The sequence below is a fragment of the Myodes glareolus genome, chromosome X, assembly GCF_982192425.1.
Source record: "Myodes glareolus chromosome X, mMyoGla1.1, whole genome shotgun sequence".
In the NCBI taxonomy this organism is placed as follows: Eukaryota; Metazoa; Chordata; class Mammalia; order Rodentia; family Cricetidae; genus Myodes; species Myodes glareolus.
Window position 1 is genome coordinate 47,303,030 of NC_142053.1, and position 22,955 is coordinate 47,325,984.

General features: G+C 36.3%; 1 protein-coding gene across 2 annotated transcripts in view; it reads right to left on the reverse strand.

Annotated features, from left to right (window-relative positions):
* Col4a5 (collagen type IV alpha 5 chain) overlaps positions 1-22,955 on the reverse strand; it is a 193,164-nt gene that overhangs the window by 105,743 nt on the left and 64,466 nt on the right. For both annotated transcript variants that reach the window (XM_087903202.1, XM_048428518.3), the window contains exons 3-10: positions 19,601-19,690; positions 13,486-13,530; positions 8,493-8,537; positions 8,349-8,411; positions 5,827-5,880; positions 5,469-5,495; positions 2,286-2,366; positions 932-994 (exon numbers count right to left, since the gene is read on the reverse strand). In XM_087903202.1, the coding sequence (XP_087759328.1) occupies positions 932-994; positions 2,286-2,366; positions 5,469-5,495; positions 5,827-5,880; positions 8,349-8,411; positions 8,493-8,537; positions 13,486-13,530; positions 19,601-19,690 (468 nt within the window). The remainder of the gene's footprint in view (positions 1-931; positions 995-2,285; positions 2,367-5,468; positions 5,496-5,826; positions 5,881-8,348; positions 8,412-8,492; positions 8,538-13,485; positions 13,531-19,600; positions 19,691-22,955) is intronic.

Below are 22,955 nucleotides of genomic sequence, written 5' to 3' on the forward strand. Positions count from 1 at the left end.
AATTGTCACTTAAATACATGGTGTATGGGACACAAAATGACATGTGAAAAATTACTTTGACAGGAATACAATTTTGTTTGCTTTTTAAAATGAGGATGGCAGCAAAGATCTAAGTCCAATCACGACCAGAATGAAATCTAAGCATTACAATAGGATTTATTATCTTTACTTTTTTCTGTGCGGGAAAGAGCAGGGCCTCATAGATGCTAAACAAGCATTCTCCCATTGATCTATATGTCCAGCTCCCATTTCACATGCTTTTTTTTTTAATGTGTTGTTGGATCCCAGGCCTTTCCCAGCTCCTCGAGGTGCTATGCAGGACTGTTTACCCAACCAGTCTAGCTTCCTGCCATCTCCTCTGCTCGCTCCACCCGCTAGGGGAATTAGCATAGAGAGCCTTATCCTCTATTGGCATGGTAATTCAACCCGCAAAGAAGGATTCTCACAGCGGCACCTGCCACGTCTTACCCGGCAGATTCTGCCATCCGGCGGCAGGCGCCCAACACCTTGATCTCACTCCCAGATGGGAGGGGATTCTCATCCTTTGGCCCCTAAGTATTTGAACCTGAAATTTCGCTGAATAAAGTTGACATTTACCTTTTGGGCAAATGATCCAGGTCTCTCTATGTGTGTTTGTTTTTAACTCCTAGGACATTGTTCCAAGCTCGCAGTTCGATACGGGAGGTGCGCACCTGTATTGGGGAACAGGAGCTCGCAGAATTGGGTGGGACAATGTGTGTCATTTTTTTCCCTGTATAAAATTACTGGGGCTTTGCTTCTTGGGATTCACTCTTCACCACAACAGTCACCATTAAATAACAAAATTGAAGCCATGAATATTAAAATTAAGTTAACTTTCAAGTAATACAATTAGTAATCATATTTGTGCATCAGAAAGCAAAGGAGGAAAAATATAATTATAGAAACTTACCATTAAACCTGGTCGTCCTGGAGGACCACTTGGCCCTGATATACCCTTGGGACCAGGTGGACCCTGTTATAAAGGGAGTAGACAAAATGATGAAAAAGAAAATCCCCTAAATTTAACTATTTATCTTATAAAAAAATGTGTCTGACTTAAGTTATTTTCATAATCTATTCCCTGCAATAATATCAGAACTTAAAATTATACAAACAGAAGGGTTAAGTATCTTATATGGTAACTCAATAAAAGAGATTGAATACAGCTTTCAGAAAGATTGTGTTCTATAATGATAGATAAAAACATATGATAAATACATAATGAAAAACTATAAAATAAACTACAACCAAACAAAACAAATGATGAATCTTAACAAGTCAAGAAGCATTATTGAAAATTACGTGACTATCACATGTAGTAAAGGAAACCTAATATATTTTAGGGAATAAAGCTACTTTAGAATCAACAATTTAATCAGGCCACTAGCTATATATTGAGAGATTACAAAAGGATGTGGCTGTCAAGTAAAATCATATTGATTCAAAATTATTCATGATGCTTTAGTTCTTAAACATTCTGTAGGGTTTGGGAGTCTTCAAATATGTTCATTTTGCATTGTATCAGCATATATTCTGCATGTACTGTTATATTTCTATCTTACATATTCATAATAAATTCCATGAGCTATCAAGAGCAAGACTGAGTAAACTCAAGAGAGTGTGACTGGTAATGTCAGGTAAAGAATGAAAAGAGAAAAACAAATGAAAATAACCCCAACATTGTACTTTGGTGATCAAATAGCAAAATTTCCTGATTTGTATTTTTGGTAAAGGGATTGATTCTCCTAAACTAGAAATCACTTCCTTGTCTATATATACTGAAAAGACACTGTTGGTTTTCTGTATATTATCTATAAACTAACAATCTTTTTGTAAGATTAGACCTGATATTTACCATACATAAATTGCATTCCTCCAGCCTTCAAAGTATGATTATGCATAAGTGATACTAATACAAATGACATTTTTTTATATCTTAAGAGATCAACGATTTTTGTTTGTTGAAAAGCACATTTAAAGGGAATTCTACTGCTGTCTATAGCATAAGAAGAATGTAGGAAGTGATTTTTGATGCAAAACTCTACTGGCACATACACTAATATCCATGGACCATGGATATAAAGATAAACAAATGCAAATATGGCTTGTTAAAACCTCTCTGTCTCACGTTGTTTTTTTTTAATACATTGATGCCTTGTAAACTTCAAATGTTAATTTGTATAACTAAAACAGGGAGTACTGTAGGACTTGCACAATCCTCTGATTTAATCATGCAGCAAGGAAGAAAATCCCTATATGCTTACTTGTATTCCAGGAGGACCTGGGTATCCTTGATTACCCTTTGGTCCTGGCAGTGATGACATGATTATACTACCTGGTTCCCCCTAAAAGAAACCAACAATGTGAGTTATAATCGTTATTATACATGAAAATCAGCAAGATCATAAATAGAAACCTGAGAGTTCATTTTAGCATATAAATACAGTGAAAGATTAAGCACACCAATAATTTCATGAACAAATTTACCTTTGAAAAGTAAATTAAAAAGTGGCCTTAGTATACTGAAGTACAGAGAATTTATTACAAGATTGTGATATGTTTAGCTATTCATCAATTAAAAATACGTATTAGATATAAAATATTTGTGCAGAATTGTGTTAGGCTCTGGGCACTTAGTGATAAAGGAAATAGCGCCTCTTTTTTTGTTTGGCTAACAACATAATGGGGGGAAAAACAAACCACAGCAAGTATAACAAGATAGCAGTTCCGTCACAGTCTCTAAAGTAAAACAAAATGGCATAGTGATTAATATGTAATATAGAGAGTTAACTAGGTAGTAAAAGAAGAGTAACATGTGAAAATAATGAGTAGGTCTCAGCCTGAAGGATAAGTGCCATTTGTCACAAGTAGCTAAATTCTCTACTGACTCAGTGGCAGAGTGTTTATTTAGCATTCATGATGTCTGGTATAAAAAATAATAATAATTTTAAGTTCTCAAATGAGGTAATTTCAAGCCAGTGGTACTAGTGAACCAGGTGACTTAAGATAAGGCCATTGCTACAACAATACCCAGCATGACAAGATAGTGGCATTACTGTTAAGGAGTATCTGGCTGATCTCTAAATAGTTTTAAGGCTCACTCCACATACAATAGGAAACTCATGCCTGGTAGTGTAAATCTGGCCAAGAGTCCATTGCTGGGAAGCTCATAGGCATCAGTGAGTAGACCCAGTACTAAAATCTTGTTAAAAGGACAGAGTATCACACTACCCACTAAATTCATTTGTCTCTACCCATTAGATCTCATCAATTCAACCCTTAGATCTCAGGAGAGAGATTTCTTTGTGTTCTGGAGAATGGTTAATGTAGAAACTCACAACTGATCAAAGTACAGAAAATAAACATTAATGAAATGGGGAAATGTGTATCACATTCCTCCTCCTAAGATTTAGAGAACTTCATGAAACAGAGTCAGAAAAATTACAAGTATTAGAAGTCAAAGACAAAACAGTATCTTCTGGACATAATGCAATTCATGGTGTCTCTGGTTGCCTGTACAAGACCAGCACAAGATTAAGCCAGTCAACATTGCAGCATGGAAGAAGGTGGGTCTCATGAAACCCCTCTCCCATCTGAGAAGTTATTGATAGCAGATGGAAGCTGGAGGAAGGAGAATCAATTATCTTTAAGGGTATGGCTCCTGGCAGGGTGATCATGCTTCGTAGATGGACCTACAGCCATGAGAATATAGACAGCACAAATTGAACTCAATGAACTATGGGGGAAAAGGGAGGACATGGAGTATGGGAAGGTGGAGGTGGACCTGGAAGAGTAGAGGCTAAATATAAACAAAACATGTTGAATGTATATATTTTCAAGAATTAATAATAACACAACTTAAAAGTCATGCAATGTACTGATACAAAATTTATATATATGGGGATTTAATGGATTGGGCAGGGTTATTTGAGGGTTAACATCTGACATGTTATTCTGAACATCTGGGAGATATTTGAGCAGAGATGTTAAGGACATTCTTGAACACATACATCCTGAACTAAAAAAACCCCAAAAACTAATTTGATATTATAAATGTAGACAGTCAGTAAATATACACGGAGGCCCAAAAATGTGAGCCTATTCCACCTTGTGTAAAGGTCAGAGAGTTCGAACTTGCTCAAAGTTGTTGACAGCAACTGTGGCTACACACCCTAACCTAGGGTGTGGTTACTTGGTGTTTTGGACATTAAGATGGCCTAAGGAGGTTGAACCACTCCATTCTGACCAAAGGTCAGAGAATTCAAGCATACTTCTGCTCCTTCTTTTGAATAGGAAGTTTGACCTAGGGCGTGGCTGCCTTCAGGATACTTGGTCTAGTGTGGGTTCACTGCCTAAACAACAGAATGCTTTTCTCAGGAATTAATGGTTTGATGGTTCAAAGTATTGAAGGAAGTTGTCCTTTGTATCATGTTAAATCAGTCTTTCACCTTCTACCCCCCTTTTTGTATTGGGGTATAAAAGTGTATGGATGATAGGGGAGTTCAGCCAATCACATTCTGTCCGTGGGGTGTGTTGCCCTAAGGCAAAAATTTACCTATAAACCTGGCAGGTGCGCTTCCCCACCCTCTCTTGGCCCCTGTGTTCTCGGACGGACCATTGGGACTCTGGTGTAAGTTTCCCTTCTGTTTATTAAAGCTGTATCTTTTGTATTAAGCTAGTCTGGCTGATTTTTAATTATTGATCGACCACGCCCACTACATATGGAAAATTAAACACACGAACTCAGTAATCAGAAGAGGAATTCAGCATTCAGTATTTGCTGAGTTGCCCTCCTGATTCTATACTGTCTCTGTGAGTCTCTGTTTCTCCTACCTAATGTTTCTAATCCTCACACCCCTACCCTGGAATGTACAGTCCCACTGCAGCCAAGTAGCTCAGCAGAAGTCAGCCCAAAATGGTGGGTCCTGACATATGGCAGCTCAACATGGGCGACTTGTGACATATAGCGGCCCAACATGGTATGACTTACTATAACTACATCATCAATAAATACTGCGTACATTATTAATGTCATGAGTCATAGATGGGAAGGAAGAGTCAGGCCAGTTTCTTGATGACTTCTGGATAGAATACAATGAGCTTGTACTGAAGAATACTCAACTATCAGGTGCAGAAAAAGAAAGAAAAAACTATGAGAGCGTTACAGAAGCTAGAGATAAAGAATATACACACTTCTAGAGAGAACCAACAGTCAATCCTATCAAAGTACAATACAATAAAGTCTAAATGTGTCAGAAAAGGAAGATTTGAGCACAACACACACATTTTCAAGAATGTCAGTATAGAATATTACATAGTATACTAATTAAAGAGAGTTTCTCCATGTATAGCTGCATAACTTTTATATATACTCATTTGGAGGCAGAGACTGTAGACTTTCTACATATTTTATTTAAACTGTTTATCTTATTAGCATGAATACTTACCTTCATACCTGGGATCCCAGGAGGTCCCTATTATTAAAAAGAAAGAAGGGAATTTTATATAAATTGGGCAGGGGTAAACAAAAGAATACATGCTGTACAAAAGGAAAATAAGCTGAATAAACTTCCAAGGAGCAACTTCATAATATTTTATATTATAGGATTCTTATAGGCAACATTTATATCACCTAGCATAGAATCCATGGTTTTATTCAACAGGAAGCCTTTTTAGTCACTTCTTTTTTAAAAAATACTCTAGTTTGCTACTTTAAATATGTGATGTTCCATAATAACAAACTTTGTATTCACACCTTTTCTGTTATATCTTGAGTTCATTTTAATTCTGAATTTTAGAACTTACTGGAGGACCTTGTAAGCCAGGAAACCCAGGACTGCCTGGAAATCCACGCTCTCCCTAGAAGGAGTTAAAAAGAAAGAGTATAGAGAAAAATGAAACAGTAAATAACTGTATAAACAATGACTCTCTTCAAATGCCATTCGAAACATACCAGATTACCAAAAATTCATTAGCATCAACTTTCCAATTATTTCAGAATCAACTGTCCATAGCAATTCAGCCTACCAAGATACTTTTAGCCCCACTCATCTTCCCCAACAGAAACTAAAGGGAAAACTCTACCATAGTCATTTGTTTTTCAAAACTCTATTTTGACACCATCACACCGCAGATTTCTGATTATTGTCACATTTAATAGTTAATCATTTGCTCCAATTTCCTGACCATGTGTTGTTTTATACCTTCTTATTCCAAATTTACCATTTCATTTTTCCTTTATTGTAAACTGTTTCAAATTATTTTTTGTAAAAAGGAAAAGATGGCAAAGAAGAAGGCTATTAATATCACCAAGAAGACAGTAACAACATTTCTAGCAATTGCAAGCCATTACAGTTTTAGATACCCAATTTCTCTCATTTACTGTTGTAAAGTAGCAATATAGACATTTGGTTTAGAAAGGAGTTAAAATAGAGGGAGAAGAACACCAATGCAAATTCTTTCCAAATACCCATGTATGCTATAGCAATTCTGGGAACAAACCTGCCAGAAGGTTTAAAATGGGAAAATTACTACACCTTTGTACTTTTGAGTTATTGTTCAATGACTTTCTCTGTATTACCTTTTACACATGAAAAAAAAAGGCCCAAAGAGAAAGAAATGAGCATACATATCAAGTTCAGAAGACATTAAGGAAAATGAACCCATACATTGTGGATGCAGCATTAGGATTCATATTTTACATACCTAGTGAGAAACGTAAGAAAATTCTAATCTGGCAGTATGCACAATACAATTATTTAATTTATATAAAACTTATTACATAAATGATGCTTGGCCTAAAACATAAATTAATTGTTAGATGTTTGAAAGGACTATTTTGTGAAAAGGAAAAAAAGATCTCTTTAATCATACAATATATACCTGCACATGCATTTGGCTTCCCTCTTTAAAGCTTTGAGTACTGGCTTTCTTGTTGCATAAGGCATGCTGGCAACACATACACCCCTACCTCCCCACAAACACCCACAGTTAAAAAAATAAAGAAACAAAAACATAGTTGTGTCACCAGAACAGGGGCTTCCTCATGTAATTTGGTTATTGTCATAACCAATAATGGTCCTATCATCAAAGACTGCCTGAGCTAGAATGAAGAACACAAATAAATCTCTTAATTATGTATATTACAAATCCATAATTTTACAATTAAATAAATAAATTTTACAAATAAATCTATACATTAAAAATTATAGTTGTTAGGGCACGCATGGTGCATATTTAGTTCCAGATCTTGGAAGGCAGAGACAGGTGGATTTCTGTAAGTTTGAGGCTAGCCAAGGCTAGTGAGATTCTGTGTCAAGAAAAAAAATATTACTATTGGCAATCATTAAAGAGACCCGGGATATACGAGGGTTGAAAATTATTGTGTTGGTTTTGTGTATGTTTTAAAAGTTCTCAGAAAACATGTTCATTGTAATGTAAAAAGTTAAAGTATATGCCCTAATGTAAAAATACGACATATGTCTTAATTAAAAATATATAGGGTAGATGTAGTTTTATAGAATATTATACAGAAAACAGAATATACTTTAAAATAAATCGTGCATTTATGTAAAAGAAAATACAAGACAAGAAAATAAGAAAGAGGCTACAATATATCGTTTTACAAGAAGAGCAAATTTTCATCTCTCTATTGCTGTATATTAATGTCAAATTTTTGACTCAAAACAAGAAAAGTGTCATTATCTAACAAATTTTTTTGCAGTTAAGTGAATCATTTTTGCTGATGAAAAACTTGTAGTTTTCACCGTGACAGCTAAGGAAGTTAAGAAAAATAAAGCATGAGTCAGTGAGATGGTTCAGTAGGTAACGGTACCTTCTGCTAAGACCCAGACAATTTAAATTTGATACCCACATCCCACATGGTGGAAAAAAATAATCAACCCCTATAAGTTGTCCTCTACCTCCAGGTGTGTTCCATGGCATACATGAGCCCCTTCCTCCACTATATAAATAACATACCATAAAAATTTTAAACTCAAAACATGAAGAATTCAAAATATGGATAGCATCAATTAGTAAGGCAAAATTAAAAAAGATATTACCAAGTATTATTCATAGCAACTTCTATTGTATGTGAAACACATATATCCTAATTCACTTTTAATATCCATATTACTTTACATGAAGGTTTTTTAAGTAACCTAATCCAATGCACTATTGCCACTAGTTAGACAGGCTGAAATAAATTATTGATATCTAATATACTGAAAAGGCTGACTTAGACACAAAGTCACTTTATCTCTTTTCAGATTATTAAATCTAGTATGATCCACATACTGTCCACAATTAAGCTCAATAAACCTCACCTTTGTTCCATTGCATCCAGGGATACCTTGAGGTCCTGGAGCTCCATCGTGGCCTGGCATTCCCTTTAAAAAGGCATACAACACACTTATAGCATTCCTTAACTATCTTTCAGAAGATCTTAAAAGAATCAAAATCATACTTACCGGAAGACCTGGTGTCCCCGGAAATCCTGGAAGTCCAGGAGGACCCTATAACAATAAATAAATCCCTTGAGGTAGTGACGAGGCTATTACCAACCACTGTTGTTTTAATAACTACAAAAGAGTGCTTTCCTTGAGATGTTTTGAAAATCCCTTTTACAGAAAACTGGAGGCTCCTGTTTGTAGGCACATTTGCTTCATTACACTTACTAGCTGCAAGCAAAGCCGTGGAGGAAATGTCTGTCTTAACACAAAATTCCTTCAGATCTGTAAGTAATGAATTTACTAGGAGATGAGAGGGTAACAAATGGACCTTCCGCTGAGGACATTAATGTAACTAACCTCAAACATCTTTAATTAAATTTCCCTTTCAGGACCGGTACAATACAACTTGACAACTGTTTCTGTTGGCGAGGATATAGGGAAAACAGTACTCTCATCAGGGCAGTGAACATAGACTCAAATGTTATAGCAGAATATTTGGGAAGAGTTATCAAAATTGACACACACATAACCTTTAACCTAACAACTCACTTCTATGTCTCTGTCCCAGGGGCACACTACAAATTAGGAAACACAATATGGTATTTAAGGTTTGTGACCGCAGCACTATTACAGCCAGGTTTGGGGAAAAGATTGTATGCCGGAAAGCAATAAAGTCACAGTGACCAGTGATTTTGGTAAAAAGCACAGTGGGCAGGAATCAAACTTGAAAAGACTCCTACCAGGTCAAGGATGGGACAAAATGAGGTTCAAAAGAATAATATGCAGTGTTCCTCAGCACTGTCTGCGAGTTTAATTAAGTCCAGCCAAGTCTACCAAGTAAGACCTTATCTCAAAAAAGTAAAAACTACAATTAACTGAAACATTAAATGAAATGTATTTTTAATGAAAAAACCCTCAAAAAAAATCCTTCCTTGAATACTACTTCAAGTAGTTGTTCGAACAGTTCATTCATTTATTAACATTCCAGCTAAAATGGTGGCCTGAGGAAATTGGGACTGACTTAAAAATAATCTACAAGTTGTACCATAAAGCAAGAATAGAGGGGTTAATCGTTACCGAGGCACACTCAAGTTTTCAGTGCAAAATGAAAGATGTGAGGGATTTGGTTTAAAATATTTGCATAAATAGTGCTTGTTTAGAGACGAAATGACAAAATGTTCAGAATGTTCAGTTGTTTTGAAGATAAAAATAAGCATAAAGAAGTTTAATCTATTGTGTGCTCTTTGCATTCGTCTAAACTTATTTTTTTTCACTTTTAAACTGCATATCAAGAGTAATTTGAGTCGGGTGTTAGTATTCAGACGCCTGGACTGACCTGACCCTGGGGAGTATGTCCTCAGTTGTAGCCACTAAGAGCACCTCCTGTGCATGGTCACTAAGTTCCCTTTTAAAAGGGCACTGCCCAACGCCCATCTCTTTCTTTCTTTCTCTTTCCCTCTACACACATATTCTCCTACACACAAAATCAATCCCCCCCCTTTTCTTTTCTGACACTCCTGTCCCCAGAGGCCGGTCTCCCCTCTCTTCTCCCCCCTTTTATCTTCCCTTTCCTCTAATAAAAACACCTCCAAGTGAACTCTGTTGCATGGTGTCTTTCTCTTGCACACTGTTTTTTTTTTTTCTTTTTAAATTACAACGCCAGGTGGTGGTGGCACACGCCTTTAATCCCACCACTTGGGAAGCAGAGGCAGGTGGATATCTGTGAGTTTGAGACCACCCTGGTCTATAAATCAAGTTCCAGGACAGCCAGGGCCGTTACACAGAGGAAACCTTGTCTTGAAAACAAAAGAAATAAAGAACACCAAGATAAAAGTAGTCTGTAAGCTGAGACCCAAAGATACAGGCTACCAATATCAAGCACTTCTAAAGTTGTACTTCAGAAACAGAAACAGGGTCTAACTGAATACCTCCCAGATATCTAGAAGCAGTCATTAGTAGAATGACCAATTCTTTTTAGTTTCCACAGTACGTAGTATGTACCATGTGGTAGCTATAAATGGCTATTGAGAGATACAGTAAGAACTGTATAGATGTGCCTATATATTTACTATGAAAACCAGTTATACCTAACAAAATAAACTAAAGGTTTCAACTTAATTTTTTCCATACTATATCCACAGCAATCTTAAATACCACGTAAGAAATTTACATGGATTTTTTAATTTTGGGTTTTGAATTTTTTGGAGACAAATTCCCAATTCTGTACAAAATGCTGGCCTGGAACTCAAAACAATCTTCTTGTTCTCAGCATTCCAACTGCTAATATTACATATACGATGTGCCAATCTGGGATACCACATGGTACTAAGAAATTATATAGCCAATGGAATATTTTTGAAATTTTGCGCAAGATTTATTTATCTAAATGTTTGACTATCAAAGAAATACAATATTTGGGGGTGTAATAATAATTCATACATGAGCAGGCTATGTAACCATCCACACACCTAATAGTCAAAGTAAGAGATATTATGCTATAAATAGAAGTTTGGAGCTAAAAGAGACCTTGAAGATATACTCTTTACCTTTAGCAGTGAAGAAACTGAAGGTCAGAGAAAATAGATCTTGTGTTTGGAAAAAAATCACCACTATTGGTAACAAACCATTATCCTCTAATTTTTCTTATTATTGTCTTTGGGGGTTTTGAGACGGTTTCTCTGCATAGCTCTGCCTTTCCTTGAACTCATTCTATAGACCAGGCTGGCCTTTAGCTCATATATCTGCCTGCTTCTGCCTCCCAAGTGCTGGAATTAAAGGTGTGTACCACCACGCCAGGCCTCAGGATTGTATAATTCTAAAATCAACTATATGCATACCAGCTCGGAAGAGTAGTTGGCATTAGCTGTCAACTTGGCAGACTCTAGAACCACCTGGGAGATGACATGTCTGTGGGGGATTATCTTGATTACATCAATTGATGTGGGAAGACATCGTAATTGTTAGCACTTACCTTAAGCAGGGGGTCCTGAACTGGATACAATGGAGAAAGTAAGCTGTACACTAGTATGGATGTATTCACCATGTTCTGCAGCTGATTGTGAAAGTGATGTGACCAACTGTTAAAAACTCTTATTGTCCACCACGATGGACAGCTTGAATTCATGAACTGTAAGTCAGAATAAACCCTTTCTCCCTTAAGTTGCCTTTATCAGGGAATTTTATCATAGTAACAGTAAAAGAATTGAGACAGACATTGGTAACTAGAATTGGAACCATTGTTGTGATAAAACTGACCATGCAGTTCTCAGGCCTTTAGAACTGGTTTTCAGGAGGAATGCGGAAGAGTTAAAATATTGAGTTAGAAAGTCCCTGAATGCTATAGTTAAAGGCTTTTCTGCTGGGAACTTGGAAGACAAGAACACTGGGGGCAGGGGGAATGTATAAATTGGAGACTGGTCACTGAGATGTCACAGAAAACAAGGACTCTATTAGCAACTGGGCTAGAGGTCATTCATGTGACATTTCGGCCAATGATCTGGCTTTATTCTGCTTATTAAAACTCGATTGAAGGTAAATTTAAAGATAATGGGTTAACTTGTTTGGCATAGGACATTTCAGTGCAGGAGAGAATTCAGTTTTGTACTGGTAACATAGCTATAATTGTGAGAGGTCAGAACTACTGAAAACAAACATACATTGTATCGGGACAAAAGAAAAGGTGTCCTGAAGGCAAAACTCCAGTCATCAGAGGTCCATCAAGAGCTAGCAGTAGGACTTGGCAGTGTAGCTGATTTAAGAGACATGAAAGTTTGAAAAAGAATGTAAGGCCAGAGGATTTGTAGTGTGGTTGAAGTTCCTGCAAAGAAGCCCTAAGAGGCCAGTGTGTGAACTTGTAAAAGTAAACTGTAAGTTACAGCTAAGACAACAGGATAGCAGAGATACCAGGAATAAGGGACAGCTGCCAAGGAAAGCTGTGGGCATAGAATAAGCCAGCCTAGAAAGACTCGATGTGTGCTTCAGGTGGCAGAACGGAATGCATGAGGCTGATCAAGTGGTTTGGACTCCAGCTAATGAGATTACAAATCCCAGAGGCTGGACTTGAAGCTGCAGGATTTGATGTTTGTTCTGTTTGATTTTGTTTTATGTTGAAGTGATTATTTGTGGCTGTGTCTGAGTTCTTCTAATTTAGAATAGGGGTATTTACTCTGTGCCAATATTATGTTGGAAGTATATACCTTGTTTTTTATTTTTCAGAAGCTCACAGTTAAGACACTGAGGACTATGGGGACTTTAGATGTTGGATTGAATGCATTTTACATTATATCATTCTCATGGGTCTATGAGAACAAGGCATGGAAAGTTATGGCTTGAAAGTGATGGGTTTAGGTGTCAAGCTTAGAAGGAGTAAAGTTGTGATGTTTTATTTTAGTTGTCAACCTGACAGAATCTATAATTACCAGAGGAACAGCCCTCTGGACATGCCTGTGAAGATTATCCTTGTTACATTAATTGGTATGCGAAGATCCATTTTAATTGTGCTCAGGATCGTTCACTGGGAAGGGGATCCTGGACTAGATATGATAAAGTAAACTGAACACAAGTATGTTGGTTGATTTTGGTTTTCCATTGTGAAAGTGATGTGATCAGTTGCTTCAAACCCCTGCTTCCTTGACTTTCCCACAAGAAAGGATATTACCCTTCAATTGTGACTCAAAAAAAAATGCGCTAACATGAAAAGGGAAAATTTTACAGGTTCCCACTCTTAGACAAAGAAAGAACTATAGATAATTAATTACTCTTGAGAGAGGGTGACTTAATGATCCCCAGGGAAGAGCTTTCTAATTGATTATCCAGTAACAACTGGTCAGCCTTGAAATAGTAAACATTAGTACACATAAAAGCAACACTAAATAGACTCAGCATGTTGTATTTAATATATTTATATGTGTGTACAACAATAACTAGTTTATCATTGTTGTCTCCTATCATTTCACTTGTTTTTATCTGTTGACATCAACAAAGCATTTACCATACATTGACTATTGCTTACCCTGATTCCTTTTGGTCCTGCTGGCCCGGGAATTCCATCATCACCCTGAAAAATCACAATACGTTCAGTTCTTATGTTCTTCCATCATCAAATAACTAATTTTCCATTATAGCAGCCTTAAATTTTGTAAAAATATCTGAAAGTTCGTGTTAAAATCATACACCCAAAGAAGGTTTATTATTAAGAGTAACCGCACTGATAAATTATATGAACAACATCAAGAAAAGTCATTATTTTACTGGGGAAAGTGCTGACATGAAGAAGGAATTTTACATGCACAAAGTTGTAGACAAGGCATACAAGAAAAAGAAGATAAGCTAGCAATGCAGCTATTTCCCAAATCATTTGTGCAATAAAAAAAATGGAAGGAGGACAACCTCAAAATCTTGATGATTTCTATGGCATATTTAAACTGCAGTTGTACGTGCTGTTCTTGAATTTCTGCTTTTATCTTTTCATTTATTTCAGAAAGTACCTTCTACTGGCAGAACTTAACAATCATGAACTCTCTCTTCCGGATTCTGCTCTCTACTCCTGGCAAATACTCCCTAACCATTTCAAGTCATGCCTGTATCACTGACATTTTTAAATCTAACCTCAGTGAATTTTTTTGTTAAGGATTTTTGTTTTAAATTTTTAATAAAGAAAAACTAATATTTGATGTAAAGTAGTATATCCACAGGTTCTGGCAGCAAAGATATGGATATTGTTAATGAAAAGGCCATAAGTCTCTGTAAAAGATTCTCCTTTTTAAAAGTTTAATGATATACTCATTCCAAAGCAGATGCAGTTACAAGAAGATTAAATGAATTCTGATTCCCAGTTAAAATAGCTAGAAGACCTCTTGTTCAATAAATATTTTATGCCTGCTTGCTGTAGGCAGAAATAAGACAAGAATCCTTCAATATTGCACCAGATAGATCAAGCAGCAAGGTTAAAGCAGAGGAAGAATTTTAGGAAAGAAAATTGGAAAGCTAGAAGTTATGGAGGACATCTATAATCTCCACACTCAAGAGCCTAACACAAGAAAATGGCCACAAGTTTGAGGCCAGCCTTGTCTACATACAGTTTCAGGACAGGTAGACCACAGAGTAAGACTATTTTAAAACAAAACAAGAAAGACTGAGAAAGAATGGAGCCAAGGTTACACCTGGATAGAGCATTTGCCTAAAACCTGCAAGGCCCTGAGCTCAATCCCTAGCACTACATTCAAAAGGAGAACATTTTACAATGGAGGAGATAAAACCACAATTTGCAAATGATATGACTGTATGCCTGAAAACCAAGGTATTTAAACTACTATAACAATATGATGATTTTACAATTATATAAAAAGCTAATATTAAAAACTCAACAGCCTTGTTAGAGTACCAATTTAGGAGACTTAATAGGAGAAAATATCCCACCTATACATGGTAAAACAAAGTTTTTTGTAGTGAATTTAACAAGAAAATGCACAAGATTTATAAGAGGAAAAGTTTAAAACAGTTGTGAAGTTCACAGACAAATAAGTAAAGACAAGAAATTCCATGTTCTTAAATAAAAGAATTTAGCATTTCAAAAGTAAACCGCAAATTTTTGTTAGAAATTTTATACAATGAAAATAGAACTAGATGGTAGCTATAACGTTTATATGAAAAAAACACAGCAATATCTTTAAGGAAAAAGAACTGTAAAAAGAAAAGAAGTAAGTGGACACTCTACCAGTCAGATATGAAAGTGGAGTATAAGTTTCAATCATTAAAATAGTTTGAGTCTTAGATTTGAATAAACTGAATACTGGAAGACTATCAGAAAGGAAGTTCATATGAATTTGGTATACAGAAGCCACTCATTATCCAAAGAGGATAATTTTTAAGATCCCACCTGAAACTGGGCAGTACCCAAACTTATGTATGCTGTATATTTTCTTCCATGTACACAGGGTAATCTGACACATCACACCACTGCACGTAAAATAAAGTTAAATAAATAAATTATAAAAAATTCTTTAAGATTTTGAAATTAAACTAAGTCCTATACAACTGAAAACACTGTCTCAAATAAAAATGAAATAAAGTGTAAAAGAAAGTTGACTGTATGCTAAATGCAGTTACTAAAATGTTCTGAAATATGGTACCTTCTCTGTCCCCCACCAGGCTGGTCTGGAACTCCCAGAGATTGCCTGCATCTGCCTCCCAAGTGCTTTGATTAAAGGCATGCACCACAACCACCGGGCTTTTATATATGTTTATTTTCTCGTTGCTTTTCCTATATGTATGTCTGTGAGAGGGTTTTGATATTGAATTTATAGACAGTTGTGAGCTGCCACATGGGTGCACGGAATTGGAACCAGTTCCCCTGAAGAACAGTGCTCTTAACCACCAAGTCGTCTCTCCAGTACCCTTTTCTTTTCCTTTCATTTCTTTCCTTTCATTTTTCCTTTCCTTTCCTTTCCTTTCCTTTCCTTTCCTTTCCTTTCCTTTCCTTTCCTTTCCTTTCCTTTCCTTTCCTTTCCTTTCCTTTCCTTTCCTTTCCTTTCCTTTCCTTTTTCCCCATTACCCGATTATGGTAAATGATTACGGTGTTTTTCTTCGCATGTAGAGTGTACTGTCTCAGTCTGGAGACACTGAAATTAGATTGTGGCCCTCCAGAAGCTAGAAGACAGAGAACAAAATGGACCTTGAAAATATGTTTCATGATGGCTACCATCTTGCTGAGGTCAGCACTCAAGATGGTTACTAGAGGCACCTCCTAAAAGCTCCCATCTTGGTAAGGTCAACACCCATGCTGTCTACAAAGGGCCTTCACTAAAATGTTTTGAACTATGAGCCCCCTCTACCTACCCACCCACAAACACACACACAAACAGGGACAGACATGGGCACACTGAGAGAAACAAATAAAATTTGAAATTAAACTCAATGTACGAGAGAGTCACAGAACACAACAAGAATACAAAACACAGATATAGCAAAATGTATAGACACTGGAAGAACTTAACAATAACTAAGAATAATATGAAACAAGTATAGCAGTATATTATAACAAGTTCTTTAAAACTAATAAATCATTAATGTTAAGAACTTTTCAGTTTATTATTTTCAGACAGTGGCTGGCTACACGCAATTGAAATCATGAGAAATAAAACTACAAATCAGGGGTGACTCCTGCATAACAATGATGGCATTGGAAATGCGTGGAGAAAAAGATACCAGGATGGATCCCACGGGAAAAATAAATTGCCATACTGTAAGAAAATCTTTGAGAAGTAAGGTATATATAACCTTAAAGTGTTCAAGATTTGATCGGCTGAAAATCCATACATATGACTTATGAAAAGGATCTTTGAAAACCAGAGACTTACAATTGTATATACCTTCATGCACATACCCAGCAAAACCAAGGGCAAAGGGGAAGATAATGCAACTCACAGTATGTGCACAGAAATAATCTTGCTAACAAATAGCTCGGCAAAATAGGAAAATACCAAAACTCCACCAGAAAAAAGAAGGGCAAATGTTATGAGCGTATAGGTCATAGAAAAGACAAATGACACCTCTGTCTGTGAGAAGCATATTCTTCCTCATGGAAAGAGAAACACAAACTGAAAGAACACTGACAGATCACCCTTCTACCATACTGACAAATAGGAGTGTTTCAGAGTAATGGTGATAAAGCTGGATGGAAATGCACCTTCTTTTCTGATGCCAAATCAAAGGTAAATTATATATATATCTGACAAATGGTGATCTGGTAAGATCTGTAAAAAAATATCACAGGTGCATACATATGTAGGCAAGGTTTTTTAAAATTTATTTATTTACTGTTTGTGTGTGTGTGTGTGTGTGTGTGTGTGTGTGTGTGTGTGTGTGTCCAATGATCCAGGAATTCACTTCTCATAATTTATCTTACAAATTCACGCTTATTGATGCAAAAAGAGTTAATCAAAGTTTTGCATCTTAGCAGTTAGGTTTATAGCAGCAAACTATTGAAAACTGCATAATTATGTATAGGTAGAAGGGTGATCTGTCAGGGATTAATTTTTCAGCTATGCTATGGAAATAGGTGTGCTGAGATAGAATGTAATTTGAATTATAGAAGAAAACTACATTTTTAAAATTTGCGTTTATCTGGGATATAGCTGAAAAATTAATCAATTTGTGTTCCCACTTCAGTTTCACAAGGCTGTGCTTATGTTCCCGTGTGTTGAGACGGGGGAGGCTTTAGCTGTGCTTCTATATTAGTGCCCAATTCCATCAACTTTACTGCTTTTAGACCTCTGTGCTACTTCTTTGCCATTCCTGGGTGGCAAGCATCGTCCCGCTGCTCTTGCTGTGTTATAGCACCTAGGAAATTCAGGTGAATGGCCCATCTACAGAAATCTATGCAGTCATTCAGAGGCTTAGCCTTTCCTTAGTGTTCACGTTCTATCCAGTGAATTTTAGCACAGGTCCCACTTACTGCTGAATCCCACAAAACTACCTCCTCCCAATCGCACCATCATTCTCTCAACATCTAACTTCTGGTATAACTAAATACATATAAAGTCTCTATGCACTTAATTTTCCTCCATTTGGAAAACCTACCTGATGATATCCATTTGATTTTCTTACTCCTCTAATGATATGGTACAGCTTCATTATATGCAATAATAAAGCTAGAAGGAAAATTGGATATAGCTGGCCTTCCATATACCATTGTATCTAATACAGATAGAAAAGAGTACCAAATCAAAAGAGCCACTATAAACTAAAAGATACTTCTCTCAGTCTAAAGATACTGTTATCTTTCCTACTACCCCATCTTAACATACACATAGAGATGCTACCCTTACTCACGAGGGTGTGTGTGTGTGTGTGTGTGTGTGTGTGTGTGTGTGTGTGTGTGTGTGTGTGTGATTCAATTTGTTCTGTTCCTCTAGCGAAGCCTAACTAACCTACAAGGTCTATGATAATGATAATGGAGCTTTAACCCTCTGGTAGCTAGAGAGTCCAGCTACTGACCCTCCCCCACCCAGCAGCTGCAATTATCTATGGAGATGCCAGAGTACACAGAAAGTTAGGAGGCTGATTAAAAGTGGTAGTCAACAGCAACCTCCAGATCATTATCCATGACACAGCTGCTTTAGAGTTACCCACACTTTTATAAGCAATCCCTTATTCATGCTCAGTTAGCAAATCCAAAAGTCATTGTTGTCACCAACTTGGAATTTGGCTAAATCCTACTTTGGTCTGTCATTGGTGCCCACCTGGGGTGAGAAGAAGTTTGTTTGCCTCTCCCCAGGAGAAACTTAAGGTAATAATTCCAATGGCCGTGTACAACAAATAACGTCTTCAAAAAAACAGTCTGAATTTGGTAGTGATGTCCAAATTACAAAAACAAACAAACAAAAGCCCTCACTAAGGTGAAGAGCCGCCCTTCCTGAATAAGTGTAGCTACCACTGTTCACCACAGGAAATGGAGCACATCACAGAAAACTTCAACTGCTCAGAGGGATCAAGGGAGAAAATCAGTGTATTGTGGGGATCCCAGCCCTACATCACCATTCCTGCATCTATGGTTTACAGGACATCACAGAAGAGAGGATGGTAAGAGCCTAGGAGCCAGACTACCAAGAAGTTTGTTGTGAATCATCAAGACTGCCATAATATCAGTATCGGACAATTTTATGGGGTCCTAGTCCTTTACAAAGAACTACTGGCCTCTCCCAGGGATGAACCCCTGTTAGCCCTGAAATCATATGCATAGAAATAACAGAAACAGATTCAGTAGGTTGCATGCATGTGTGTGTGCACATGCACATATACATACATACATATGTATGCATATGTAACAATAATAAAGAAAAAGTGGCCATCAACTTTAGAATGTGGGGCTATGGGAGGAGTCTGAGGGAGGGCAGTTCGGAGGAGCTTGAGGGAGGAAAAACAGGAGAAAAAGAAATGCATTCTATTTCAATTAAAAACATTTACAAAAGAAATTCTATGATATATAAAGTGTACAGAAAACAATTGTCTCTTTAATTCTGTTGTTTGGTTTAAGCAGTAATTTCTTCTTACAATTCAGTGAGCTTTTAGTTGGACTGACAGTTTGTTTTACATTTATGGTGGTTGGTTGCTATGAAAACAAATACCTTTTGTCCCCGAGGTCCTGGAGGTCCTTCTGGACCTGGAAATCCTGGCAGACCTGGATGGCCTTCCAAACCTGGAAATCCTCGTTCTCCCTATAATTGAACATATAAAAGAATGTAAAGGAAAGTCATTTGTGAACTTTTAAACACAAGCATAGTGGAATTTCAGAAAGTTCAAATGACTGTCATATGAATGTAACATCATATACTGATACCATTGTCCACAGTATCTCCTAACATGAACAAATCCAGAGGACGTGAGCAGAAAAACATAAATCATCCAAAATATATATGATACATAGTAAGTGTAATCTCTTTACTACTTAAAGAATTAAACAGTATCAGAGATAAAGTGAGGATATAATAGCAAGAGTTTTAATCTCAACTCAATTTTAAATAAGATTTTCACAATTTTAAGAGCTAGATTATCTCAGATTATTGAATGGTCTGTTATTAGCAGAACTAGGACTAAAACTCCGATCAAACACTCCACTCAGATAGAAAAAATAAGAAGGAAAAAAATCTAGATCCAGTCTATTTCCCTAAGTACAAAACAGTTCTGTCAAAAGCACAGAGTATGTCATGTGCACAGCAATGCATATTTTCAAAGCAAAAGTGGATGCTGGCTAGCAGGGTGGCTAGGCAGGTAAAGGCACCTGCCACCAGGCCTGATGATCTGACTGAGTTCAATCCCCAGGAGCCATAGAGTGGAAAGAGAGAACTGACTCCTGAAAGTTGTCATCTGACCTCCACTCCGACACTGGGACATGCACGTGCGCGCATACACACACACACACAAATTAAAAAATTAATTTTAAAAAATGATATGAATTTTTAATTGAAATTGAATTACATCATTTATATCCTTCTCTTTTTTCCCTCCAACTTGTCTCTGGTGCCCACCTTTCAACCCTCCCATACCTTCCACCCTCAAATTGATAGGCTCTTTTTCTCTAATGATTTTTGTTAAATACATATATGTATGTATATGTACGCACAAGCAAAATTTTTAAGGGAGGATGCTTAATTATGTTTGTATCAATAAGATATTATACCTTTTTAATGTCATATCCTGAAATTCCCTCACATTATCACAGAACTCAAGACAGAAAAGCAGATAATATACAGTAGCAAAAAGAATTAGAAGAGCAATTCTGAAACTTTCAAGGGTAGAATATTTGCTAATGTTAAATATATATATATATATATATATATATATATATATATATATATATGTCTTTCCTGTGCAAGAATGAGCTAAATGTAGGGTTTTCCACCTAATTTCTAAAATGAATAGTAAGAAAAGTTAAAGGTAGTTATGTGCCTATCTTTGCTTCCTAGGTATTCATTTACTCCTTTTAAACCATTATAGATTTGTCTATAATTTTCACACATTCATAGACTGAACATGAAATGGTATGCCTGTTTCTGAAAGCCAAACTGTAAAAAAATTTTTTAAAAAAATGAAAAAGTAAAAATAATCCTGACTTATCCTGAATGCCCATGTTTGGAGTTTTAAAACTTCTTTGTCAAGTAGCATTTTTCTCCCTTTGTTACCTTTTAAATATTAGTATTACTCTAGATTCTGCTATTGACTTCTCTCTTTCCCTGGGAAGTTGAAAATAGTAAAGGCAAGTTCTTATTAGCAACTCTTAAGCGTTTCCACTGGCACTTAAAACTCAATGACCGTAAAAATAGTTAGCTTGTGTTGAGTGTTTTCCCTTTGCCAGATTCTTTAAACTTCTTCCAGGTTTTACCTCACTTGCCACTCTCCATGACAAGACAAAGTAAAATTGTTATTCCTATTTTATGTGTGAATTCATGCCAAAGAGAAGTTTCCTATTTTTTCCTAATGTAAACTTGATATATAGAACACTCCATTGTCTTTCTACCACATCTGCTCGTCTGCTTCAGTCAGAAATTTTCCTGGACACCACCTTCTCCTTTAGCCCTGCATGGAAACCATCATGGTTTCTTCACCCTTGGATTCTTAGAATCCAATAGAACAAATATTTAGGAAACAATCTATTCAATAAATAAACTTCCTTAATGCGTTACACAAAATTTTTAGCAAATGTTTTTATTCAAATCCAAAAAACAGGTAAGAATTCAGATCTTGGCAAATTATAGAAAAGGAAACCAATTTGTGACAATCTGGTTAACTTTTTTGTGGGGTGATATCAAACCTCCAGCAACACAAACACAAGCCAAGCACTCTACCACTGAGCACAACCCAGCTCACCAGTTTAGAAAAGGTTAATTGACTGATTAACCGTGACTACGACTCTTTATAAGCATTGAGCCATCTTTCATCTTGCAGACTGAGAGAACTAAGCAGTAATAACTACATACATGGAAATTCATTATATGCTTCTTTTTTTCAAAAGATGATCCCTTTCACTTTTCGATCCCAAATGAACCCCTTCCCTTACGATCCCAAATGAACCCCTTTTAATATTTTGACACTATAGAAAACATTCTTGTTGCAAAGCTACTCCCTTAAACATGTTCCCCACATAAGTGTTACGTAGAACAGCATAGAGTAACTCTTAATAGCTGTTCTGTTTGGAGGCAGTGTGTTACAGGGCAGAATAGGACTTGAAAATAAGATTCAATAAAATACAAAACTGAATTTATAGCCACCAGGACCTTTAACACCTTCCATTATGCTAATGAATACTTCTATAACTAACAGGGATGTCCACTAAAGATATGGTCCCTAACTTTTCTTCATATATAATTAGTAATATCCAGTCATTTTACTAATTTAAAAAAAAGTTTATTGAGTTATGAAGAAGGAAGAGTAATAATGGAAGAACCCTGTCTCCTGGTACAATTCTGCAATTCATTATCCTTGTTTTAAATTTCTAATTTTGATATCAGTTACTGACATACAGACCAAAAAGGGGCTGGAAGAAAAAAAAAACCCTCAAGTTAAATGTCATCTGAGGCATATTTGGACTGAACTAAGAGTTAGAATTTCTTCTTACTATTATTATTGAATTTTTAAAGATCCCTGTAAGGCTGGGTATGATGCCTCACACCTTCAGTCTCAGTACTTGGGAGGCAGAGCCTTGTTATTTGTGAATTCAAGGTGAGCCTGACCCACATCATGAGCTCCAAGCCTGCTCAGACTACATTGAGAGACTCTATTTTAAAACAAAACAAATCAATTCACTGGTAAAGTAAAAGGTTTCTAGAAAGGATTTACATTCATATTTCATTTTGTTGATTCTCCCCAATTCCTACTCCCTGTTTTCTTCTCAATTACTTGTCCTTTCCCCTGCTGCCTCCTAAGATTTTTGGGTCAATGTTCAATAGCTCTTGTGGGTTTTGTTATTGTTTGGGGTTTTTATTT